Source organism: Oncorhynchus clarkii, chromosome 5 (genome assembly GCF_045791955.1).
Source record: "Oncorhynchus clarkii lewisi isolate Uvic-CL-2024 chromosome 5, UVic_Ocla_1.0, whole genome shotgun sequence".
Lineage (NCBI taxonomy): Eukaryota > Metazoa > Chordata > Actinopteri > Salmoniformes > Salmonidae > Oncorhynchus > Oncorhynchus clarkii.
Genome location: NC_092151.1, coordinates 16,604,998 through 16,626,628, shown reverse-complemented (window position 1 = coordinate 16,626,628; position 21,631 = coordinate 16,604,998). Strand labels below are relative to the sequence as shown.

At 42.4% G+C, this 21,631-nt stretch overlaps 1 protein-coding gene across 3 annotated transcripts; it reads right to left on the bottom strand.

The window, feature by feature from the left end:
- Positions 1 to 414: 414 nt before the first annotated feature.
- On the bottom strand, positions 415 to 17,045 carry LOC139408453 (ST8 alpha-N-acetyl-neuraminide alpha-2,8-sialyltransferase 5). 3 transcript variants are annotated; one of them, XM_071152370.1, is made up of 9 exons: positions 16,457 to 16,977; positions 12,054 to 12,161; positions 11,616 to 11,711; positions 8,228 to 8,320; positions 6,285 to 6,371; positions 4,112 to 4,256; positions 3,873 to 3,985; positions 3,606 to 3,698; positions 415 to 3,340 (listed from the first exon to the last, which is right to left on the bottom strand). In XM_071152370.1, exons 1-9 carry the CDS (start codon positions 16,600 to 16,602, stop codon positions 2,878 to 2,880), a joined length of 1,344 nt encoding a protein of 447 aa, XP_071008471.1. In that variant the 5' UTR covers positions 16,603 to 16,977; the 3' UTR covers positions 415 to 2,877. The 3 variants fall into 3 exon arrangements, with proteins under 3 accessions (XP_071008471.1, XP_071008472.1, XP_071008473.1); XM_071152371.1 differs by lacking the exon at positions 11,616 to 11,711 and having other exon boundaries at positions 16,457 to 17,045; XM_071152372.1 differs by lacking the exons at positions 11,616 to 11,711; positions 12,054 to 12,161 and having other exon boundaries at positions 885 to 3,340; positions 16,457 to 16,961.
- Between the last annotated feature and the right edge of the window lie 4,586 nt (positions 17,046 to 21,631).

The following is a 21,631-nucleotide window of genomic DNA, read 5'->3' as shown; positions in this document are numbered from 1 at the left end:
ACTGAAAACTGCTGTTCACAAATGCTCTCCATCCAACATCACTGAGCTCGAGCTGTTTTGCAAGGAGGAATGGGAAAAAAATTCAGTCTCTCGATGTGCAAAACTGATAGAGACATACCCCAAGCGACTTACAGCTGTAATCGCAGCTGGTGGCGCTACAAAGTATTAACTTAAGGGGGCTGAATAATTTTGCACGCCCAATTTTTCAGTTTTTGATTTGTTAAAAAAGTTTGAAATATCCAATAAATGTCGTTCCACTTCATGATTGTGTCCCACTTGTTGTTGATTCTTCACAAAAAAATACAGTTTTATATCTTTATGTTTGAAGCCTGAAATGTGGCAAAAGGTCGCAAAGTTCAAGAGGGCCGAATACTTTCGCAAGGCACTGTAGAAACAAAATGAGCAAGACAAGCAGAAAAGCCAAACAAGTTTATTTACAGACACAATATAAAGATGATCCAGAATATAGGTTTTGTATCACTGTTCAAGCTGTATTCATTCTATCCATTCATTTTCAGACCAATTCTTCTACTTAGTTATTTTTTTACTCTATAAAATGTATGATATTTTGTGATTCTGAGTCAAACTGAAAAGGTTTAATGTGCTCATACAGTGCCTTGCGAAGAACTGAAACCTGCTGTTCACAAATGCTCTCCATCCAACCTCACTGAGCTCGAGCTGTTTTGCAAGGAGGAATGGGAAAAAAATTCAGTCTCTCGATGTGCAAAACTGATAGAGACATACCCCAAGCGACTTACAGCTGTAATCGCAGCTGGTGGCGCTACAAAGTATTAACTTAAGGGGGCTGAATAATTTTGCACGCCCAATTTTTCAGTTTTGGATTTGTTAAAAAAGTTTGAAATATCCAATAAATGTCGTTCCACTTCATGATTGTGTCCCACTTGTTGTTGATTCTTCACAAAAAAATACAGTTTTATATCTTTATGTTTGAAGCCTGAAATGTGGCAAAAGGTCGCAAAGTTCAAGGGGGCCGAATACTTTCGCAAGGCACTGTACAGATTGAATAAATGTACCTTGTGCATTTTGTCTTTTACACACAATCTGTGTGACTGAGTTACAGGTGAAAGAATCGTCCACATTTTTTAGGAGTAATGTCTTTTGAATATCATGGTAATTTGGGGCATTGCATGTACAGAAGAACGGTCCTATGTTTTCAGTTCAGTCAGCAACGTTCCTCTTCTCTGTCACAGTTAAACACAATAAATATTCATAGAAACATACAGCATTCCAAGGCCGAGATCCACAATGCTTTCAAGGGTACATTGTCACAAAGGGAAAATGACACGATGCAGTGACAATAATTATCTTATTTCAAAACGGGCCGATAATAGTCATTCCTTTCCATCATCTGTGAAAAAGTGCATCCATCACTCAATTCTCTTTCAAAATCTATTCAAGGTTTGGTGATGTAAAAGGTTCCATCTCTCGCAGTGCACTGGGAGCTTTAGCAGAAGCTGATCATTGTAAACATATTTCAGTGGTGGTTGCAGGCACACACAAAGCAAATAATACAGTATCATCATGCACAGCATCACGAGTATGCAAATGGAATTCTATTTTACAGTAATTATAGAATATTAAGTCATTTCAACAGCAGAAGTGAGCCTTTTCTTAATGAGGTTACACTGTCAGCAGACAGTAAGACCAAGAGTTTGTTTGATACGATCATCCGTTAGATAAGTGATGCAGGGGTGAATTGCATATCTGAGAGAGGATTTGTACAGTAAGGCAGCGTGGTTTTAAGACATGAATGACAGCGACAAATCAGATTTCTCAACAGTACCCAATAACTAGGGCCAGGGTATATTTCTTTGACTATGTGACCTGACCAGGAAAACCTCAAAGCCCTAGTTACAGGCTATAACATAATGTAGGCTACAACTAGGACCTAGAGTGTTCCCAGTCAGGTCCCAAGGTGAGGAAACACTCCTGGCCATGCAGAGTGACTAGGACTGTCTGTTCTGGAGGTCAGAGATTTTACTATGGTGGTGGAGATTATAAAATATTAATCATCTGGCCTTTGTCCAAAAACAGCGAGCAATTAAAACACCACCATTTCACATCAATAATATCCAAGGATATATTCCAGCGTTTGGCAAGTTAGTTATACAGAAGAAAGTGGACCTGTGAAAAAGGTAATCTCTGGTCAGGAGTGTTAACAGTGTTTTATATGAAATATTTACCCATGTAAAACAGGTTAATGTAGCTGGACAACAGAAAGTTGAACTGTTGGATCTTTGAAGATATATTTTGGATTTGCTACAACATCAATAGTGTTCAGGCTTTTTACACAGACATACATAAAAGCTGCCTCACCCACAGTGTCTGAGAAAGATAGCACATAGGTGGGTGGGAATCATAACACAGGAAGTGGCAAAGACAAAGTACAGGAGGAGGTGAGGGACACACAGAGTGGCCCTATATCAGTGTAAATACTTGTGCAACGTTGAGTTCAAATCTGTACAGCAGTAGTACCACCGAGCCACTAAGATTTCACAAAAACGACATCACTAGGAAAGACCACTTTACATTAAAACAAGCAACCTACATTAACAGAATCAGAAATACCGGCGGTCATTGGAGTTGCTTATTCAGCAAGAGAGTAAGAAACACATTAAGTAGACAGTGTTTGCATTAAAGCAAGCAACCTCCAATTCATGGAGCTACTGTAGAGAGCCCAGATATACGGTGTGAGTTTAAAAGGCTCTTGTGACTGTAAGAAAAAAAACATTGTACCTTTCAATTAAGATATGAAAAATGTACAACAGACAAAAACAGATGGTGACAGACAACAGACAAAAACAAATGGTGACTCCCCACAATACATTGCGGTGTGGGCGTGACTCTGGTTCACAATCACGTGCAGGCTCCCGAGTGTACATGGAGAATGCCTCGCGTGTGCATGTGCAGGAAGTTAAAGATCTCGTGGGGCATAGCGTGGAACCCGGGGCGGGGCTTGACGTTGTCGTAGTAATGGTGCGTGATGAAGATGCCTGAGGGGTTCATGGGAAATGCCCAGAAGCCGTAGAGGTGGACCTCCTCGCACAGTTCCATGGCGGCGGTGACCAGCATCAGGCCGCTGCTGAGGCGTTTGGCGCGGACACCCTGGACACCCCAGAAGCGCTGGACGTTGAGCAGGTACTGAGGATGGAAGAAGAACACGCCCCTCTGGGAGTCAAAGTCGTCTAGCATGTACTTTACTCGGAAGGAGACATCAGTGTTACGCGTGTTGTAGAAGGCGGGTAGGACCACCGACGAGTTCTCATAGTTCTGAAGAACCTCATAAAATGGCCGCCGCCACTTCTCTAGCTTCTGGAACCTGGTGGAGGAGGAGAGTCGAGGTAAGTGATTCATGTTTAAAAGGAGGGAGGGAAAGGGGGTGTGTGTTTGAGAGGAGCAGATGCGAGTGCTGCAGCTCTGTGCCCCAACATTACATTTCACTAAGTGCACACCCCTTGTAACTGCCTCCGTTAATACATTTAAAGTCTAGATGTTCTGTCTGTCTGTGTGTGTGTATGTGTGTGGCACAATGACAATGCAATGTTAATGGCAATACACTTTTTTGGTGACATAGCCTACAGTACCTCTCTGTTATAATACTTGGATTAATCGTCACCAGATCTGTTTTGGAGCCTACATCAGCAGAATACTTCTCGCTGATGGGTGGTATGTTGCATCTTTGAAGGAAGGAGAATTATTAATATTATTCAATGCAGATTCTGAGAAGACCTGAGCAGATTGAAAGTAGTTCAATACTAGATCTTGCCATGTGAAATCTGCAGACCAAAATAAATCAGCTCAAGTGATGCTGGTAAATATTTTTAGCTCTACAGGATGAAGATGCTGTGTACCTAAACACAAAATCTGCTGAGTCAATTTCCTTCCCACATTTGCTGTTCTTGATGATTCCTCCGTTTCCAACAACAGCACATTTCTTGAACTGGGACTTGGAGTACGGCATGTCCTTTAAATGAAACGGAACCAGTGTCAGTTCCATCACTTTGGGGTGGGAGGTATAGCATTGGATGCATGGATGACAGGTAGTCTTTCAGGATGCTATACTATATATTGTTATAGTTGGAACACTCACGTCGGGGAACATCTTGAAGACCTCAGTAGTGATGGGCAGGATGCCACTGGTGTCCACCTCATACCTCAGCTTGGTGCCTGCTGGGGTGTTCCTCTTGGTGGTGAACAAGAAGGAGGGTGCATTACAGCAACGCGACAGAGACATCCTAGTGGAGAGAACAAAAGAAGGACGGAGTTCCTGTCGGATCCAAACAAACTGTAGTCGAACAAGGCTGCTGGAGAAACGAGCAACACAGCAGGCCTGGTCCTTGAGGGACAGAACGTTGCACCCCTGCAATAGAAAGTATCTCCAGAAGTTGGGTTACAGTCACACAATAAAGATTGCTCAGATGTCTCTCTCTACATATCAGGCTATGCGATTGGTACTATAGGTCGATCTCAAATAAAACGTCACAATAAGGTGCAGAGCGTTGGATTTTCCTGCTGGGGGGCAAGCTGACCCCTAACTTTACTAAAACCATTGACAACTGTGTGCCGTTTTCAAGGGATTGCTAAATAAAAGTTAACAATTAGGTTGTAATCAATTGATCATGTAATTTCAGATATGTGAGGGACGATAGGCTATCATTAATTGGATATTTGAGTGATATAAAATAAAACGTGAACTATACCTGACAAGTATGAGTGGTTTAGGTTTTTCCCATCCTTTGTGGGCTCTGAAATTTTGTACAGTTGGCTAAACATAGTAATAATTCGATATTTTGTTGTAGGCAGAACACATCGGAGTAGGATTCTATTGCATTGAAATGCATGTTTCAGCCCGTACTCTACACAGACCGGCATAGCATAACCAATCAGAGCTTCAGTATCCCTATATGCAAAAATAGCATTGCCATATATGGATCTGTGCCATTCACTTTGAATTGGACTGTGTTTACAGAATAAGCTGTCGTGAGTAAGCCGTTTTGAGATCAGAGCGAGAGCTGTATGTAGCTGTGTGTGCACATTTGATCATATCCTTTGCTAGTTAGTGAGTTATTAACCCAGTTATAGCTAGTAGTCAGCAATGGGGGAGTGATTGCTTCCTAAAAGAGCACAAAACATTACATTCCTAGACCTCTTTGAAAAGCAAGTCAGGTAAAGGGCTTGCTTTTCTTAAAGGTGCCGTATTGAATAAGCGAAGTAGCCAATAAGCAGAGGGTAGCATAATTTGTCTGATTTTCTACAATAATGGTATCGAATAATAATGCATTTTATTGTGCAAAGTGGTTTCTTGCATCAAACAACATTTTCAGTCACCTCCTTGTCTGAAGGACAAGTGGATAAATAGGTTAATGTGAATCCCTACAAACCCTTTTTAAAAAGTCTCATGGAATGTAGGCCTACATTGAACACCACACATTTGCTGCTACTGTAGACTGAATGATAGAACAGCTATTGTCGTGTTAAAATGTTATGGGATGCATTTTCTCTGTTGTTTTTGATAGTAGGCCACTCTAGTAGGCCTACATTATGATCAAATAGCCACAGTACCCTACTTGATCAGTGTCTGAAACTGTAACTTAAAGTGGGTACAGCCTCAGTGTTCACAGTAAATGTGCACTGAAAGTTGCACAGAATTTTCACAACGTTCAAGATGTGCTCAGCAGACCTGAAATTTGCTCAGTGCCAAAAAAATGTGGGGGAACATTGGACTAAATTTACTTTTTGTCCAACCAGCGTAGGCTTACTAATCATGAAAAGCATTCAGCTACTTGCTGTGTCGCTCTGATGATAGAACTAAATGTGGAAGAATAGGACATGTGTCGCTCTGATGATAGAACTAAATGTGGAATAATAGGACATGTGTAGCTCTGATTATAGAACTAAATGTGGAATAATAGGACATGTGTAGCTCTGATGATAGAACTAAATGTGGAATAATAGGACATGTGTAGCTCTGATGATAGAACTAAATGTGGAATAATAGGACATGTGTAGCTCTGATGATAGAACTAAATGTGGAATAATAGGACATGTGTAGCTCTAACGGATTTCCTGCATATTACCTACTGATTCCTTTTTATTGAAAACTAGTTCCTGGAATTTTGCAACCCTAGTCAAACTAGATGGAGATTGATCGGGTTGATAATGAGTAGAAGTACAACAAAGGAGGAGGCTAATGTGTGTGATGTACGGTAGAAGACCATTAATAACGCGATCTCTGTGATGCCTTGAGGGTCAATTGTGCTTACTTGAAGTTGTTAGTCTCCACCATGTTCTGCTGCCACTTGCACACCTGCAGGTTCCTCCATCTCTCAAACAGCTCCGACGTCTTCACCCTGGCAGACAGCCAGGGAAACCCCACATAAAAACCAGACAAAGAGAAGAGTCAAGTGATCCATGTATGTTTAAGAATAAGGAAATGGTCCTATACCAGACACTGAGTGTATAAAAACTAAGGACACCTTCCTAATATTGAGTTGCACCCACTTTTGCTCTCATAACAGCCTCAATTTATCGGGGCATGGACTCTACTAGGTGTTGAAAGCGTTCCACAGGGATGCTGGCCAATGTTGACTCCAATGCTTCCCACAGTTGTGTCAAGTTGGCTGGATGTCCTTTGGGTGGTGGACCATTCTTGATACGCATGGGAAACTTTTGAGCGTGAAAAACCCAGCAGCGCTGCAGTTCTTGACACAAATCAGTGTGTCTGGCACCTACTACCATACCCCGTTTAAAGACACAAATCTTTTGTCTTGCCCATTCACCCACTGAATGGCACACACACAATCCATGTCTCAGTTGTCTCAAGGCTTAAAAATCCAGCTTTAACCTGTCTACTCCCCTTCATCTACATCATAGCTTTCACCTGAAGTCACCTAGTCAGTCTATGTCATGGAAAGAGCAGGTGTTCTTAAATGTTTTGTACACTCAGTGTAGGTTCAGTATATGGTCACAATGAGGGGGTGGAAACTGCACAGGTATATAAAACTGACCAACAGGGGGAAGGGGTTGCATGGAGCTACACTGCAGCATGCTATGTGGCTCTGCTCTATAATATGAATATTAAACACGCGCTGAGGTGTAACATGAGAATGACGCTGGATTCTGTGGCTCTGGGATTAGCATTGCGCCCAGGCACTCCCTCTGACTGACGCCTTGAGTCCACCGTCTTGAGGAGAAGATGGTGATAGCCAGAAATAGGTCTCTGAATAGCTCCCCTTGAACTGACATTCCCCCTTGATGATTGTGGCATTTGACTTGCTCAGGGAGGTAAAGCACCAGAGGGCTTGATGTAGTGTAATGAAAGCCAGTCACTGTACTGTCACTGCTGGCAGAGCCATGGGCGGTTGTCTGTCTGTCTGCTGCCTGGCACACTGCCCTTCAGCAAGCTCCTCTTACAGGTGTGATAACTAGCTGGAACAGCCTCAAGAACACGTAGGATGATGTGGAACAGCCTCAAGAACACGTAGGACGGTGTGGAACAGCCTCAAGAACACGTAGGACGGTGTGGAACAGCCTCAATAACACGTAGGACGGTGTGGAACAGCCTCAAGAACACGTAGGACGGTGTGGAACAGCCTCAAGAACACGTAGGACGGTGTGGAACAGCCTCAAGAACACGTAGGACGGTGTGGAACAGCCTCAAGAACACGTAGGACGGTGTGGAACAGCCTCAAGAACACGTAGGACGGTGTGGAACAGCCTCAAGAACACGTAGGACGGTGTGGAACAGCCTCAAGAACACGTAGGACGGTGTGGAACAGCCTCAAGAACACGTAGGACGGTGTGGAACAGCCTCAAGAACACGTAGGACGGTGTGGAACAGCCTCAAGAACACGTAGGACGGTGTGGAACAGCCTCAAGAACACGTAGGACTGTGTGGAACAGTCTTAAGAACATGTAGGCCTGTGCCGGAGTCTGTTCTAGAGGTAGAGCTGCTGCTGATTGTACATCGCCATGGCGACAGCTATCATCAAATCATTCTTTACAACAACAACAAACAAACAAAAAAACCAAAAAAAAAAACAAGGGATGGGCCTGAATGTTGGAACTGAGTGCACAGGCTTTGTTGTTTCATCTAAGATCTAAATTAGAAACTAATTTCAGAAAGAACACAAACCAGCAAGACACACAGGCTCCGGAGGACCATATCTGCCCATCACTGCATTCCTAACACAGGCGATACACTCACATGGTCAGGACTTTGACATCCATAATCTCCTGTCTGAGCTCTTTACATGCAGTGGAGTTGTAGTCATAGGATCCATCGTATGAATCCAGATACCTGGAGGGATTGTCACAGTCAACATAACGATTACACAATAATCAACAATAATATGGAACAGACTGGGCCACAAAACACATAGCACAGTGGGTTCGGGAAAATATTTTTTAAATTGTGATACACTTAACTGTATTCCATTACAATTGGCTATACTTTAAAATGTATTATTATTATTAATCTTTAATGTAAAGACATTGTTGTGAGATGAGTGGCAGGTGTGATATCATTCCTATGGGTAGGGGACCCACAATATGTATCCTGGACACTTTTTTGTCACCAACTACCAAAGTTGGTGGCAAAACAGAAAGTGATACAATTTCTTTGTTTTGTTTTCAGATTTTAAACATTCATTATTGTATTTTGACATGGGAATTTGGACTTGACATGGGGAACAACAATTAACACTGACATTCTCTTAACAAAAACAAGAGTCATTGTAAACAACAAAAAGTGTGAAATACATAGTGAGAAAGGGGGGGGGGGGGGTAGAAAAACGATCAGATCCTGATGGCAGGAGCACCTAGAACGCACAACCTTTATCATGGAGGTGTGTCTGTGTCTTATGACATGTACAGTATGTTGGTTAGAGTGAACTGCACAACTGTACAGTATGAAAAATGACTATTGTATGATGCCAATGGCGAATAATGGGGAGACTGTTTCACTGCATAGGGCAGACACAGAAAACTTACCCACATGGCAAAACTGGTTACAACGACGTCATTAGGACGTCTCTTATGCCGCTATAATCAAGTTGCACACAGTTTTTATTTTCCATGTCTTTTGAACAACCAGGAAGGCCTCTTTGTCTGGTTGTATTAGATCTGATTATCTGACCAGATAACAACCAAAATATGACATCTTTCCCATGACGGCTTGGTCTTGTCACGAAAGGGGCGTCTTTATCCAGTTGTAACAAAGACCAATTTGTTGTACCCTGGTTATAAGATGTGTTCTCCACCAGTTTACAACAAGAACATTACATCTTTAAGACTTCATGTGCCACATTTTGCTTGCTGGGTAGCCTGAGTTCCTCAGTCCCTGTGTGGACTAACCATAGCGTAGTCTCGTTTTTCTACAGATCTCTTAGCATGTAGAAATAAAACTGAGGAAGATCACATGAAAATCGGTTGGTCCTACATTTGTACTTATTACCTATCTGGTATGAAACGCACACCCACATACATACACATAATTATCATGTACATACTGTACACAGTCATCATTCTCACTCAGATTCAAACCATTTCAGAAGATTTTACACCTCATTGAACTATACAAATACTTATCATAGATATATTAAGAAATCTTGATTGGACAGATACAACCTTTTACATGCTTGAGAGGCTTGAAAACCTCTTAACAAGAGGTTTCGGACAAGGAAATAAAGAAACATTATACAGGAAATGGTATAAAACAAAACAAAAATATAAAAACATCTGTTTAATATGGTGGTAGTGATTGTGTGACATTTGAGACAAACACAATGACATATAAAGAGAAGTAAACTAAAGAAAAGTGAAGACATGGTCGTCATTTTAGATGACAGAAAGGATTCGACCAACATTTCGCACCTTCTCCTCCCTTTTGAGATCATCATCACCAGCTACAGAAACAAACCCAAATCTGTGCATCCCTGTCAAGCCAGGCGGAGAGCCACACGAGAGAGTCAAATCTCCCTCTAGGTGTATTTAAATAGGTTTGTAATGGATAATGCTATTGATCCATGTATAAGCTTTGGAAAGGGCTGCCCTCTCTGGCGCCTGGGCTGGTGGAGTCTTGCCTGCCGACTGCTCAGCCTCAGGGGCACCAGGAAAGGTGGAACGCTTAGGGCTCCTAATACATATTGAGAAGGTGCTTTCTATTCGGAGCATCTTTGAAAGTAGATAGCAAATAGGTGATGTTGAGTATCTCACTACAGTCACTCCCAACAAATGGAATTCTGTCTACTGGAGGGACAGAGGGAGTGGCTGCCCAGCGGGCAAAACTGGTTGCAATGACATTTTGTACTGTTGTTATTTTTACCAACCATCAAAATATGTCCATCTGGTTGTAATTCTGCTATACGACCAGATAACAACCAGAAAATGTCTTTCCAATCACATCTTCATGTCGTCTTTACCTGGTTGTAATCTACTTATATGAAGTCTTCTCTACCATACCAGAAAAACTATTTACAGCCCAAAAAAATGATGTCACGTATCAAACTTTGTCCGCTGGGTGAGGGGTAAATCAGTTGAATCCAAGATGGCAGTGATCACAAATGTACAACACCAGTGGATGAATTTGTAGAGCAAATACTATCTCAGTGAGATAGGATGAGGTGGAGAATGTTTGTGAAAAATATGACTGATGTGGTAAAGCATGATTGATGTGGCTGTTGAAATAAATTTAATTGAGGTAAAACACAAAAAGGACAACATGGGTGACATGACAGAAAAATGCAATTGAACAAGATGCTGGGACAAAATCAAAATGAGAAAGTAAAAATGAAGCTGATGATGCAGTGTATTTTGGATTGGCTTGTTATTGAGTAGATACTGAAGTGACCTAGAGCAGCATGTCTCTATTGAAAAAAACCTTATGTAAAACATACCTATCATATTTCCTATTTAGACTGAGATCTGTAGCATCTTAGCTTCATTTGGTTAAGCTCTAATGATGAAACCAGAATAAGTATTGTAGCCTAGAAGAGAAGACTGATTGTTATTTTAGATCATCCATGACACACAGGCTTTCTGCCATCCGTGAGAGATGGTCAGATGGAAAGGGGCCTATTAATAACCCGCGTGTTATCACGCCTAGTGACATTAGGTCCTCGAAGCACTGAAGCCAGAGACCTGCTGGGAAAGTGTCATATTTTTGTCTTCTCATAAGAGGAAAACAAAAGGAAAGGTAATCCAGGTAGGTAGCAGAGAGAGACGATGTAGATGTGAGAAGAGGAGATAGGGGAACAGAGAGACGTGTCCACTATGTATATGACATACACACAGAGCTGTGCAGAACGCATGAACACACAGTTTGAGGAGGAAAGGCATTTCAGAGATGGATGCTGAATGGGACACAGAGGTACAAGGAGCAGCCGTGGTCCAACCAGCTTCTCAGGGGGATGGGCGTTAGGGTTTGAGGGTCACGGAGGGAAGGGGGGGGGGGGTCAGACAACATGCAAGAGCAAATCTGGAGTGCAACCACCACTGAAAATATATGACAGTTTAATCCTTTCAGATCAATGAAAAAGAAAGAGGCATTCTTGGGTTTTTGTAAAAGTACTTAAAATGCCTTCAGACTGGCCTACCTTTGCGAGCGTTTTTTTTTCTTCTTAATATCGGCTAGGCAGGGTGTGACTATTACGGAGATCTGTGAATCTGGCTGAAAATTCTGACGGAAACATCTGTCAACATGCAGACAGGTAAGTTAGTTAAACGTCAGTGTGAATGGGTCCTGTGTCATCATCACCCTTGCAAACATCTCTACCAGGATTCCTCAGAAATGCAAAACAAGCAGAAGCAAAAAAAGAGTTAAGTATGTGTTGCTGACTTCGTCTCTCTACTGGTTAGTTAGTACAGCAGATTGGTTGGTTATACTGGTTATGCATTATGAGTGGAGGCTTCTAAGGACCAGGCCACACATGCAGGGGGCTGGGACATCAGCAGGAAATGGCATGTTCTCTCTTTTTTCCTTTCTTTTTCTCACAGGGGTGTTGTACAGTCAGTCAATTACGTTGGAAATGTACCTTTTCTTCCCATTTCTGGCAGGCTTCAGAGATCCATCATCCAAGAAATTAACAGGGCCGGTCCAATTTCCTGTCTCGTCTCCTTTGAGTCGGCTAAACTGTTGCGCACTATTAAGAAAATTAGTCAGTTTATTTGGGGTTTATTGTGCGTTAAGTACCTGAGAACTAACAGTCAGCCAAACATAGACACGCACACAGACCGATACAAACACTTCCATGTGTGCATGTATGTACACAAACGCACACACACTCCTATACACAATGCACATTTGTGCAAGCAAGTACACACAGACACCATACAGAGGGATCAGCATTTGGCTTAGTATACCAAATCAAACATGGTTAGAATGAACCTAGATAATGTGTGCATGGTTGAAGTGATGACGCATCTAGAGTGTAAAAGGAAAAGTGGCACTCAGTAACACATTTGTAATAAATTAATAAAACACCCAGTCACCACATATTGATTACATAATATTAAAATGAAGAGGGGCAAATAATTAAATGTACAAACGTGCCTTGTATGTCAAATCTTACCAAAGAATAATGATAGGCTACATAGCGACTATTAGTTAATTTTTTTACACAACCAAAAATTTGTAAAAAAAAAAAAATCAGAAGGGGATAAATAAGTCCAAGCTCAGACTGAATAACAACGTGCATACGAGTCTGGCCATCTGGTGTGGTTCTTGGCGCCGATTCCTCACATCTGAGAATGGCATGCAATGCAGACGCACTAATGTCTCAGCTATCTCTGCTGAGCAGTGGAACAGAAAACACACTTGGGTTTAAAACAGTGTGTATACTTTGTTATGTTTCTTTATGACATGAAATAAAGATGCTTCACTTGGTCCATTCATTGTGGTTAAACAGGTCAAACTTAGGTTAGTTGACAAAACTCTGTCGTCTCACAGGTCTAAAACCCCTAATCAGTCACCATTTCAGGGTGGTTTGTCCAATCTGCAGAATATCTTAGTTCTGTAGGTTAGCCTATAGAGTACTTTTCCCATTAGGCTCATGCACAATCTGAAAAACCACAACGCATTATATAAATCTGAACCACATTTTTATGGTTAAGGGGTTACATAGAGAACAGACAAACTGAAAGATACTTAACGGTTTACAGACAAAAGCGGCATTTAGACCAACATTGAAAGGTGCATAGCATCTGTACCCTTCCCAGGCCACAACGCTGACCCCTACTAGACTAGACAAATTCCATCTCCTCCCTGAGTAACATGGGTGATTTGAACAGATTTTGTCAAAATCGCATAAGGCAAATCCAAATATCCAAACCCGTAAGAAATCTAAATGATTTAATTCAAAGACTAACTGTTTTGCGTAAAATGGACATGTTTGATTTAATTCATCATATGTGTAGAGTAAAGGCATGACCCAAATCACTAAGGAAAAAAAAACATGAATCTAAATAAAAACCATTTGAGCATTCATGCCATTGTGCATTTAATCCTTTGTTTCTGGTCCATTAAGGCCTGGTGGACAGCACAGTGTAGCACTACAGTGTACTGGCAAATAATCTTACACATAAAGCCTATCTGTAAGCACATTATGTGTTCAAATTAACACTGCTTTTTGGGCTGCATGTCATTATTGCAGGAGCCACTTAAAAACCTCAATGACACTGCCCCCATGGCTGTTGCAGTCAGGGTGGAGTGCACTAAAACAGGACATGGATTTAATGGCTCTGGATCTTCTATGTGATGCTCCTAAATTAAAGAAACCATGCAGCGGGCGCAGCCACTGCACACCTGCAGACCATCAATTATCTACAGTAGAGCAGTAGAGGCTGGGGCGAGGAGCGATAGGAGGACGAGGTCATTGTAATAGCTGGAATGGAATAAATGGAACGGTATACAACCATGTTTGATGCCGTTCCATTAATTCCATTCCAGCCATTACAATGAGCTCATCCTCCTATAGCTCCTCCCACCAGCCACTGCTTCAGAGGGATGCAGTGTCTCTAAAAAGGCCAAACAGTTTCTTTCCCAACAAAATAACTGCTGACTTGGTTTCTAAAAATACTGAACCTGACCTACCCGATCCACCATTTCATCCTAATTAAAATCACTGATGTCACACGGCAGTGTTGATATTGGTGAAGTCGCCTCCCGGGTGGCGCAGTAGTTAAGGGCGCTGTACTGCAGCACAAGCTGTCCAACCAGAGACTCTGGGTTCGCGCCCAGGCTCTTCGTAACCGGCCGTGACCGGGAAGTCCGTGGGGCGACGCACAATTGGCCTAGCGTCATCCAGGTTAGGTAGCGGTTGGCCGGTAGGGATATCCTTGTCTTATCACGAACCAGTGACTCCTGTGGCGGGCCGGGCACAGTGCGCGCTAACCAAGGTTGCCAGGTGCACGGTGTTTCCTCCGACACATTGGTGCAGCTGGCTTCTGGGCTGGATGCGCGCTGTGCGGCTTGGAGGACGTATGACTTTCAACCTTCGTCTCTCCCGAGCCCGTACGGGAGTTGTAGTGAGTATAGTAGCTAGTAAACAATTGGATACCATGAAATTGGGGAGAAAAACGGGCTAAAAATTCAACAAAAACAAACAAAAATATATTGGTGAAGTCATTCTACAGACTATTTATAGACATTAAAGAGCTATTGCTCCCATCCTGTTGAGTCTATCAATTTTTCTTCCTGTCCGTCTTATTATCAGCCTGTCAATTGTAATATTATATTAGGCGTACCCAAATCATTGAAGGTAAAACAAAATCTGCAAAATTAAAAAGATCAAAATGGCAGCCCATGACTTAATTCTGTCTACAGCTGCAAAAATATGAAATAGTCTTGGAGTAATGGAGGACTCTGCTGCTGGTTATTCTCACATAGTGCTCTCTGCAACTGTCATTATTGCATTGAAGCTTAAGTGTCTCTAGTATTATCTTTTCCAGACCCACAGAATTTGGCCAATTGCAAAGATGGTTTACTGAGATCCTGGGGCATGAGAGAATCTCATGAGATTGAGACCCATGTACTCAGGCATCGTTTGGCTGGGCTACGTGTTGGGAGGGGTTGGACCTGTTGCAACGACTTTAGCTTGTTGTCATCGTTTCAGCATGGGGGGGGGAGAATATCTCACAGTGACATAATTTTCAAGACTTTCTCTCTCTCTCTGTGTTACTGTGTAGCAAAATGGCTGCCGTTGCTGCCCACTGGCTGGGTCCGTTGTGACTGTAGCCCATTCCCCTCTGTTCCAGTCGGTGTGCTAGGAGTGCGGTGCAGGAAGGCAGATAGATAGGTAGATAGAGATATTGCTGGGGCTGGATTCATGCCATCTCAGCCATAGTGTCCGGATGCCATGAATCCATAGGATCTTTAGAGTAATCCGCGCAGGACACACACACAGGTGAGGGGGCTTTGGGCAGGGGGGGCACAGTTAGAATGCAGCACATGTATGTTTGTTGTAAGGCAAAGTCATAATGCACTGTCTGAGGGGGGGTGGGGGGGGGGGGTTAGTGTGACAATTGTTCTTATTTTCATATTTTGGGAGGGGGGGTTAATTATCTGAAGATGAAAATATCTCTGCTTCTCAGCATCTGCTCGTCTCACAATGAAAAACATCCCAGAGGATAAAGCAGAAGTCAATGCCTTCCAGTGATTAATAATAACATCTTTCACTATGGGTGCTACTAGCTAAAATAGATTGCATAAGAAAAGGTCTAATCCCTATTAGAAAAGATATTGCTGTTGCAAAGGTGTTACAAAACATCTTAGGAATGCATTGCAGCAACAGTGCATGGCTATGTGTGCAATGAAGCCCACAGGGTAGTAACTAATATTAAATAGGGCAATAACCCTGTGACATAACATGTAGAAATGATCAACATTTAGTGAAAATACTGATCAATAAACTGCATCAAGAGATAATTTTTTGTTTTTACTGTGATATCAGCAGATATCCAAGCCTTATGTAAGAAGATGCATGACCAGTACAGCTGAAAATCAAATAAAAGGGAGTACACTGCCATAAACAGCTGGAGCACTGTGTATGGCATGAATGTGATGCTTCATTTTCAGAAAAATATCAAACAGAAATATCATGAGAATAGTGTCAATATGCTACTGGAAAATGGAAGGCTGATTGCTATTGTTCTTTTCAGCCATTTAGCTTATTTTCTCCTTCATGCAGCAAATACTACAACCACTAGGCTACTCCCACATTTACACTGAATTACAATAATGACAGTATTAATAGGCCTACAATTATAACAATAACAGAGACATTTGCTTCACAAAATTGAAAAATATCAGGCTGTCCCTTACATTTTAACATTATGCAATTGTTAACAATTGAGTCTTGCAACCTCCTCTTCAGATGAATGGCAAATTATTTGATTTGGGCCTATAGGCTACATGTAGAATATATTTCACAGCGCTTACCTTTTAATGTAGTTTTTGCCATAAAGAATCTGTTGTAAAAGTGTAACCAGTCCAAATGCGCAAATGAATATAAAACAAAGCGACCTATTGCCGAGTAAATCTCTACCCGACGTAGGGTCGGAGTATCCCATTCTTCGGCGCAGCATCCACTGTTGCCCAAAACTCCAGAATTAGCCTTCTCTCCGCGCAGCATTCAGAATCAATCACACAGGTTTATCGTGAAAGCATTCGTGAGGACATTGTCCAAATGTCTTTATGATATGTTTACTAACCTATCCTTCGCTGCGGTCACAGCATTGATCTCATTGGCCTATATAAATCATAGACATATAGGCTACGATTCCGGTCGGAAAGTGATTTGGTTAGAAATTGTAGAATACAAATATTCTGGTATTTTGCAAGGCTGATGGTACACAAAACATGAAATGTTTCGTCAAAAATGCCTGACATTTCTTTGAGATCAGGGCGATAACCTCTCGGGTGGGAGGTGCGCTCGATCGAGAGGCTGGACAGACAATGGCAGGCAATGCAGATGGATGGAATTCTTTCTTTTGCCCAACGCAGTTAAGCAAAAACCACGCCCGGTTATTCAGAGGGGCGTTCTACAACGCTGTGAGCTCTCTCCAGGTTCGGAAGTGAATATTACGTACCGCAAAATTCAGTCACTGATTAATATTAATAACGTGGACCGAGCTAGCCATTACCGTCCCTCAACGCTCAAAGACATATTCAGTGGCTGTAACATAGGGTATTCAACTGAATGAGTTGTATTTGATTTAACCAGGCAAGTCAGTTAAGAACAAATTCTTATTTACAATGACGGCCAACGCTGGATCAATTGTGCGCAGCCCTATGGGACTTCCAATCACGGCCAGATATGATGCAGCCTTAGTCCACTGCACCACTCGGGAGCCCATGATTAGCTAATAAATATTTGAGAAATTATAAATAATAAGCATATGCTTTTACCTGATAATAGAATACTAATGATAATATAACAACTTCCAATAACGTTAAGTAGCCTAGGTTCATTTAGCGGACCTTCAATTGAAGGAATTCAGCAGAGTTCTCAGACATTTTTACAACTTGAAACTCTGAAAATAAATACATGGGCAAATGTTACCAAATGTAACAGTATAGCTTCCGTCCCTCTCCTGGCCTCGAACTAGGGACCCTCTGCACACGTCAACAACTGCCTCCCACGTAGCATCGTTACCCATCACTTCACAAAAGCCGCGGCCCTTGCAGAGCAAGAGGAACAACTACTTCAAGGTCTCAGCGAATGACGTCACCGATTGAAACGCTATTAGCGCGCACCCCGCTAACTAGCTAGCCATTTCACATGGGTTACACAAACATGATAATAACAGGCCTGCTAATTGTTAAATTACACTTTCCATCCTTACCTTGGAAGGTCACTGTCTCTAGCCAATGGGAGCGTAGTAGAACGTCCCTCTGAATAACGGGGTTTGGTTTTGGCTTAACTGCGTTGGGAAAAAGACGCAGAAATTCCAGTCTCATTTACCAGTGTTCCTTCCACCGTGAGGATGGGCTAGCTCAGTTAAATACTTAAGAGAACATGATCGAAAATAATGAAGTAGCCTAGCCTATATACGAAAGAGCTCTCCTCAAAATCAGGACAAACAAGAATGGCGTGAAGTGAAGCACAGTTTGGTGTTGCTGATAATTGCAGCTTCTTTCCATTACAGCAGACTGGTCCAGAGATGCTGATGCTGATACTCTCTCTCTCTGTCTGTCTCTCTTTCTCTCTCTTTATTTCCAAACAGACAATCATTAGCTACTCCTAGACCTTTGACCTTTCACTCACTTCCGGTTGAACGCGGAACGAGGAAGAGCTTGGTTTTGTTGTTTAAAAAAAAAGTTTGTTGTTTTGAAAGTGTATTGGAAAGTTCTTAGTAGCTAGCTAACTTTTTAGTTTGGATCTCGCGACGCAGTTGGCATCAGTTGCTGGGACTGCTAGTCTCTGTCCAGTGATCCTGCCAACCAAGGAAAGGGTCCGAGGAGCTATTTGGGCTTGCTAGCTGCATATCAAGCAAGCAGGTTTTCTTAAGAATAATTGTTTGGAAGCTTGAGTGAAGAGGCGACGGGACAATGTCGCGGTTAGCCATTGTGACTGAGACAATGGATTGTCTCTGGTTTATGGCTGTCTAGATCCCTGCAGTTTGTTGTTTTCAATCTTCCCTGTAACCTGCCCTGTCATGTACTAAACTGACACAAATTTCTGATGATCGGTTGAAATAATTGGAAAATAGGAAGATTGTGAGAGCTGTACTGTTAGATTTTAGTCCAGCCTTTGACATTATTGACCGTAACCTGTTGTTGAAAAAACATGTGTTATGGCTTTTCAACCTCAGCTCTGAATCCACAAAAAGGCAATCTATCTAATAGAAATGAAAGGTTTTACTTTAATGGAAGCTTCTCTAATGTCAAACATTTAAAGTGTGGTGTACCGCAGGGCAGCTCTCTAGGGCCTCTACTCTTTTCTATTTTTACCAATGACCTGCCACTGGCATTAAACAAAGCATGTGTGTCCATGTGTGCTTATAATTCAACCATATATGCATCAGCAACCACAGCTAATGAAGTCATAGAAACCCTTACCAAAGAGTGGCAGTCTGTTTTGGAATGAGTGGCCAGTAATAAACTGGTCCTGAACATCTCTAAAACTAAGAGCATTGTATTTAGTACAAATAATTCCCTTAGTTCTAGACCTCAGCTGAATCTGGTAATGAATGGTGTGGCTTTAAGGAAGTGGATGGCTGCAAATGTTCTACTTTTAAACTCGGAAAAAACAGAGATGCTTGTTCTAGGGCCCAAGAAACAAAGAGATATTCTGTTGAATCTGACAATTAATCTTGATGGTTGTACAGTCGTCTCAAATAAAACTGTGAAGGACCTCGGCGTTACTCTGGACACTGATCTCTCTTTTGATGAACATATCAATAATGTTTCAAGGACAGCTTTTTTCCATCTACGTAACATTGCAAAATTCAGAAACTTTCTGTCCAAAAATGATGCAGAAAAATGTATCCATGCTTTTGTCACTTCTAGGTTAGACTACTGCAATGCTCTACTTTCTGTCTACCCGGATAAAGCACTGAATAAACTTCAGTTAGTACTAAACACGGCTGCTAGAATCTTGACTAGAACCAAACAAATGGATCATATTACTCCAGTGTTAGCCTCTCTACACTGGCTTCCTGTTAAGGCAAGGGCTGATTTCAAGGTTTTACTGCTAAGCATTACATGGGCTTGCTCCTACTTATATTTCTGATTTGGTCCTGGCGTACATACCTACACGTACGCTACGGTCACAAGACGCAGGCCTCCTAACTGTCCCTAGAATTTCTAAGCAAACAGCTGGAGGCAGGGCTTTCTCCTATAGAGCTCCATTTTTATGGAATGGTCTGCCTACCCATGTGAGAGACGCAGACTCGGTCTCAAGGTGAATGGAAAGGCACTGGAGCAACGAACCGCCCTTGCTGTCTCTGCCTGGCCGGTTCCCCTCTCTCCACTGGGATTCTCTGCCTCTAACCCTATTACAGGGGCTGAGTTACTGGTGCTCTTCCATGCCGTCCCTAGGAGGGGTGTGTCACTTGAGTGGATTAAGTCACTGACGTGATCTTCCTGTCTAGGTTGTGCCGTGGTGGAGATCTTTGTGGGCTATACTCGGCCTTGTCTCAGGATGGTACGTTGGTGGTTGAAGATATCCCTCTAGTGGTGTGGGACTGTGCTTTGGCAAAGTGGTTGGGGTTATATTCTGCCTGTTTGGCCCTGTCCGGGGGTATCGTCGGATGGGGCCACAGTGTCTCCCGACCCCTCCTGTCTCAGCCTCCAGTATTTATGCTGCAGTAGTTTATGTGTCGGGGGGGGGGCTAGGGTCAGTCTGTTATATCTGGAGTATTTCTCCTGTCTTATCCGGTGTCCTGTGTGAATTTAAGTATGCTCTCTCTAATTCTCTCTTTCTTTCTTTCTTTCTTTCTTTCTTTCTTTCTTTCTTTCTTTCTTTCTTTCTTTCTCTCGCTTGGAGGACCTGTTCCCTAGGACCATTCCTCAGGACTACCTGGTCGGATGACTCCTTGCTATCCCCAGTCCACCTGGCCGTGCTGCTGCTCCAGTTTCAACTGTTCTGCCTGCAGCTGTGGAACCCTGACCTGTTCACCGGACGCGCTACTTGTCCCAGACCTGCTGTTTTCAACTCTCTAGAGACAGCAGGAGCGGTAGAGCTACTCTAAATGATCGGCTATGAAAAGCCAACTGACATTTACTCCTGAGGTGCTGACCTGTTGCACCCTCGACAACCACTGTGATTATTATTATTTGACCCTGCTGGTCATCTATGAACATTTAAACATCTTGGCCATGTTCTGTTATAATCTCCACCCTGCACAGCCAGAAGAGGACTGGCCACCCCTCATAGCCTGGTTCCTCTCTAGGTTTCTTCCTAGATTCTGGCCTTTCTAGGGAGTTTTTCCTAGCCACCGTGCTTCTACACCTGCATTGCTTGCTGTTTGGGGTTTTAGGCTGGGTTTCTGTACAGCACTTTGAGATATCAGCTGATGTAAGAAGGGCTTTATAAATACATTTGATTTGAAATTTGATTTGAACAAGTTGAGGAGACTAAATTACTTGGCCTTACCTTAGATTGTAAACTGTCATGGTCAAAACATGTAGATTCAATGGTTGTAAAGATGGGGAGAGGTCTGTCCGTAATAAAGAGATGACACCACACTCCAAAAGACAAGTTCTGCAGGCTCTAGTTTTGTCTAATTATGATTATTGTCTAGCCATGTGGTCCACTGCTGCAAGGAAATACCTAGTTAAGCCCAGAACAGAGCAGCACGTCTTGCTCTTCATCGTAATCAGCCTCTCTTGGCTAAGAGTTGAGGAGAGACTGATTGCATCACTTCTTCTTTTTCTAAGAAACATTAATGTGTTAAATTCAAAATTGTTTGCATAGTCAACTTACACACAGCTCTGACACACACTTTCCCCACCAGACATTCCACCAAGGGTCTTTTCACTGTCCCCAAATCCAAATCAAATTCAAGAAAGCGTACGGTATAATGTGAGGAACTCCGTTCCATCTCATATTGCTCAAATAAATGTAGTTCTGTCCTTGAGCTGTTCTTGTCTCCTAATGTTCTGTATTAT

Coding starts and splice junctions, on each gene's coding strand:
- LOC139408453 (XM_071152370.1), bottom strand. CDS start 16,602: ATGCTGCGCCGAAGAATGGGATACTCCGACCCTACGTCGGGTAGAGAT. Junction 6,372..8,227: donor GATGTCAAAGTCCTGACCAT/GTGAGTGTATCG, acceptor GCTGTCTGCCAG/GGTGAAGACGTCGGAGCTGT. Junction 3,699..3,872: donor TCAGCAGATTTTGTGTTTAG/GTACACAGCATC, acceptor CTTCCTTCAAAG/ATGCAACATACCACCCATCA.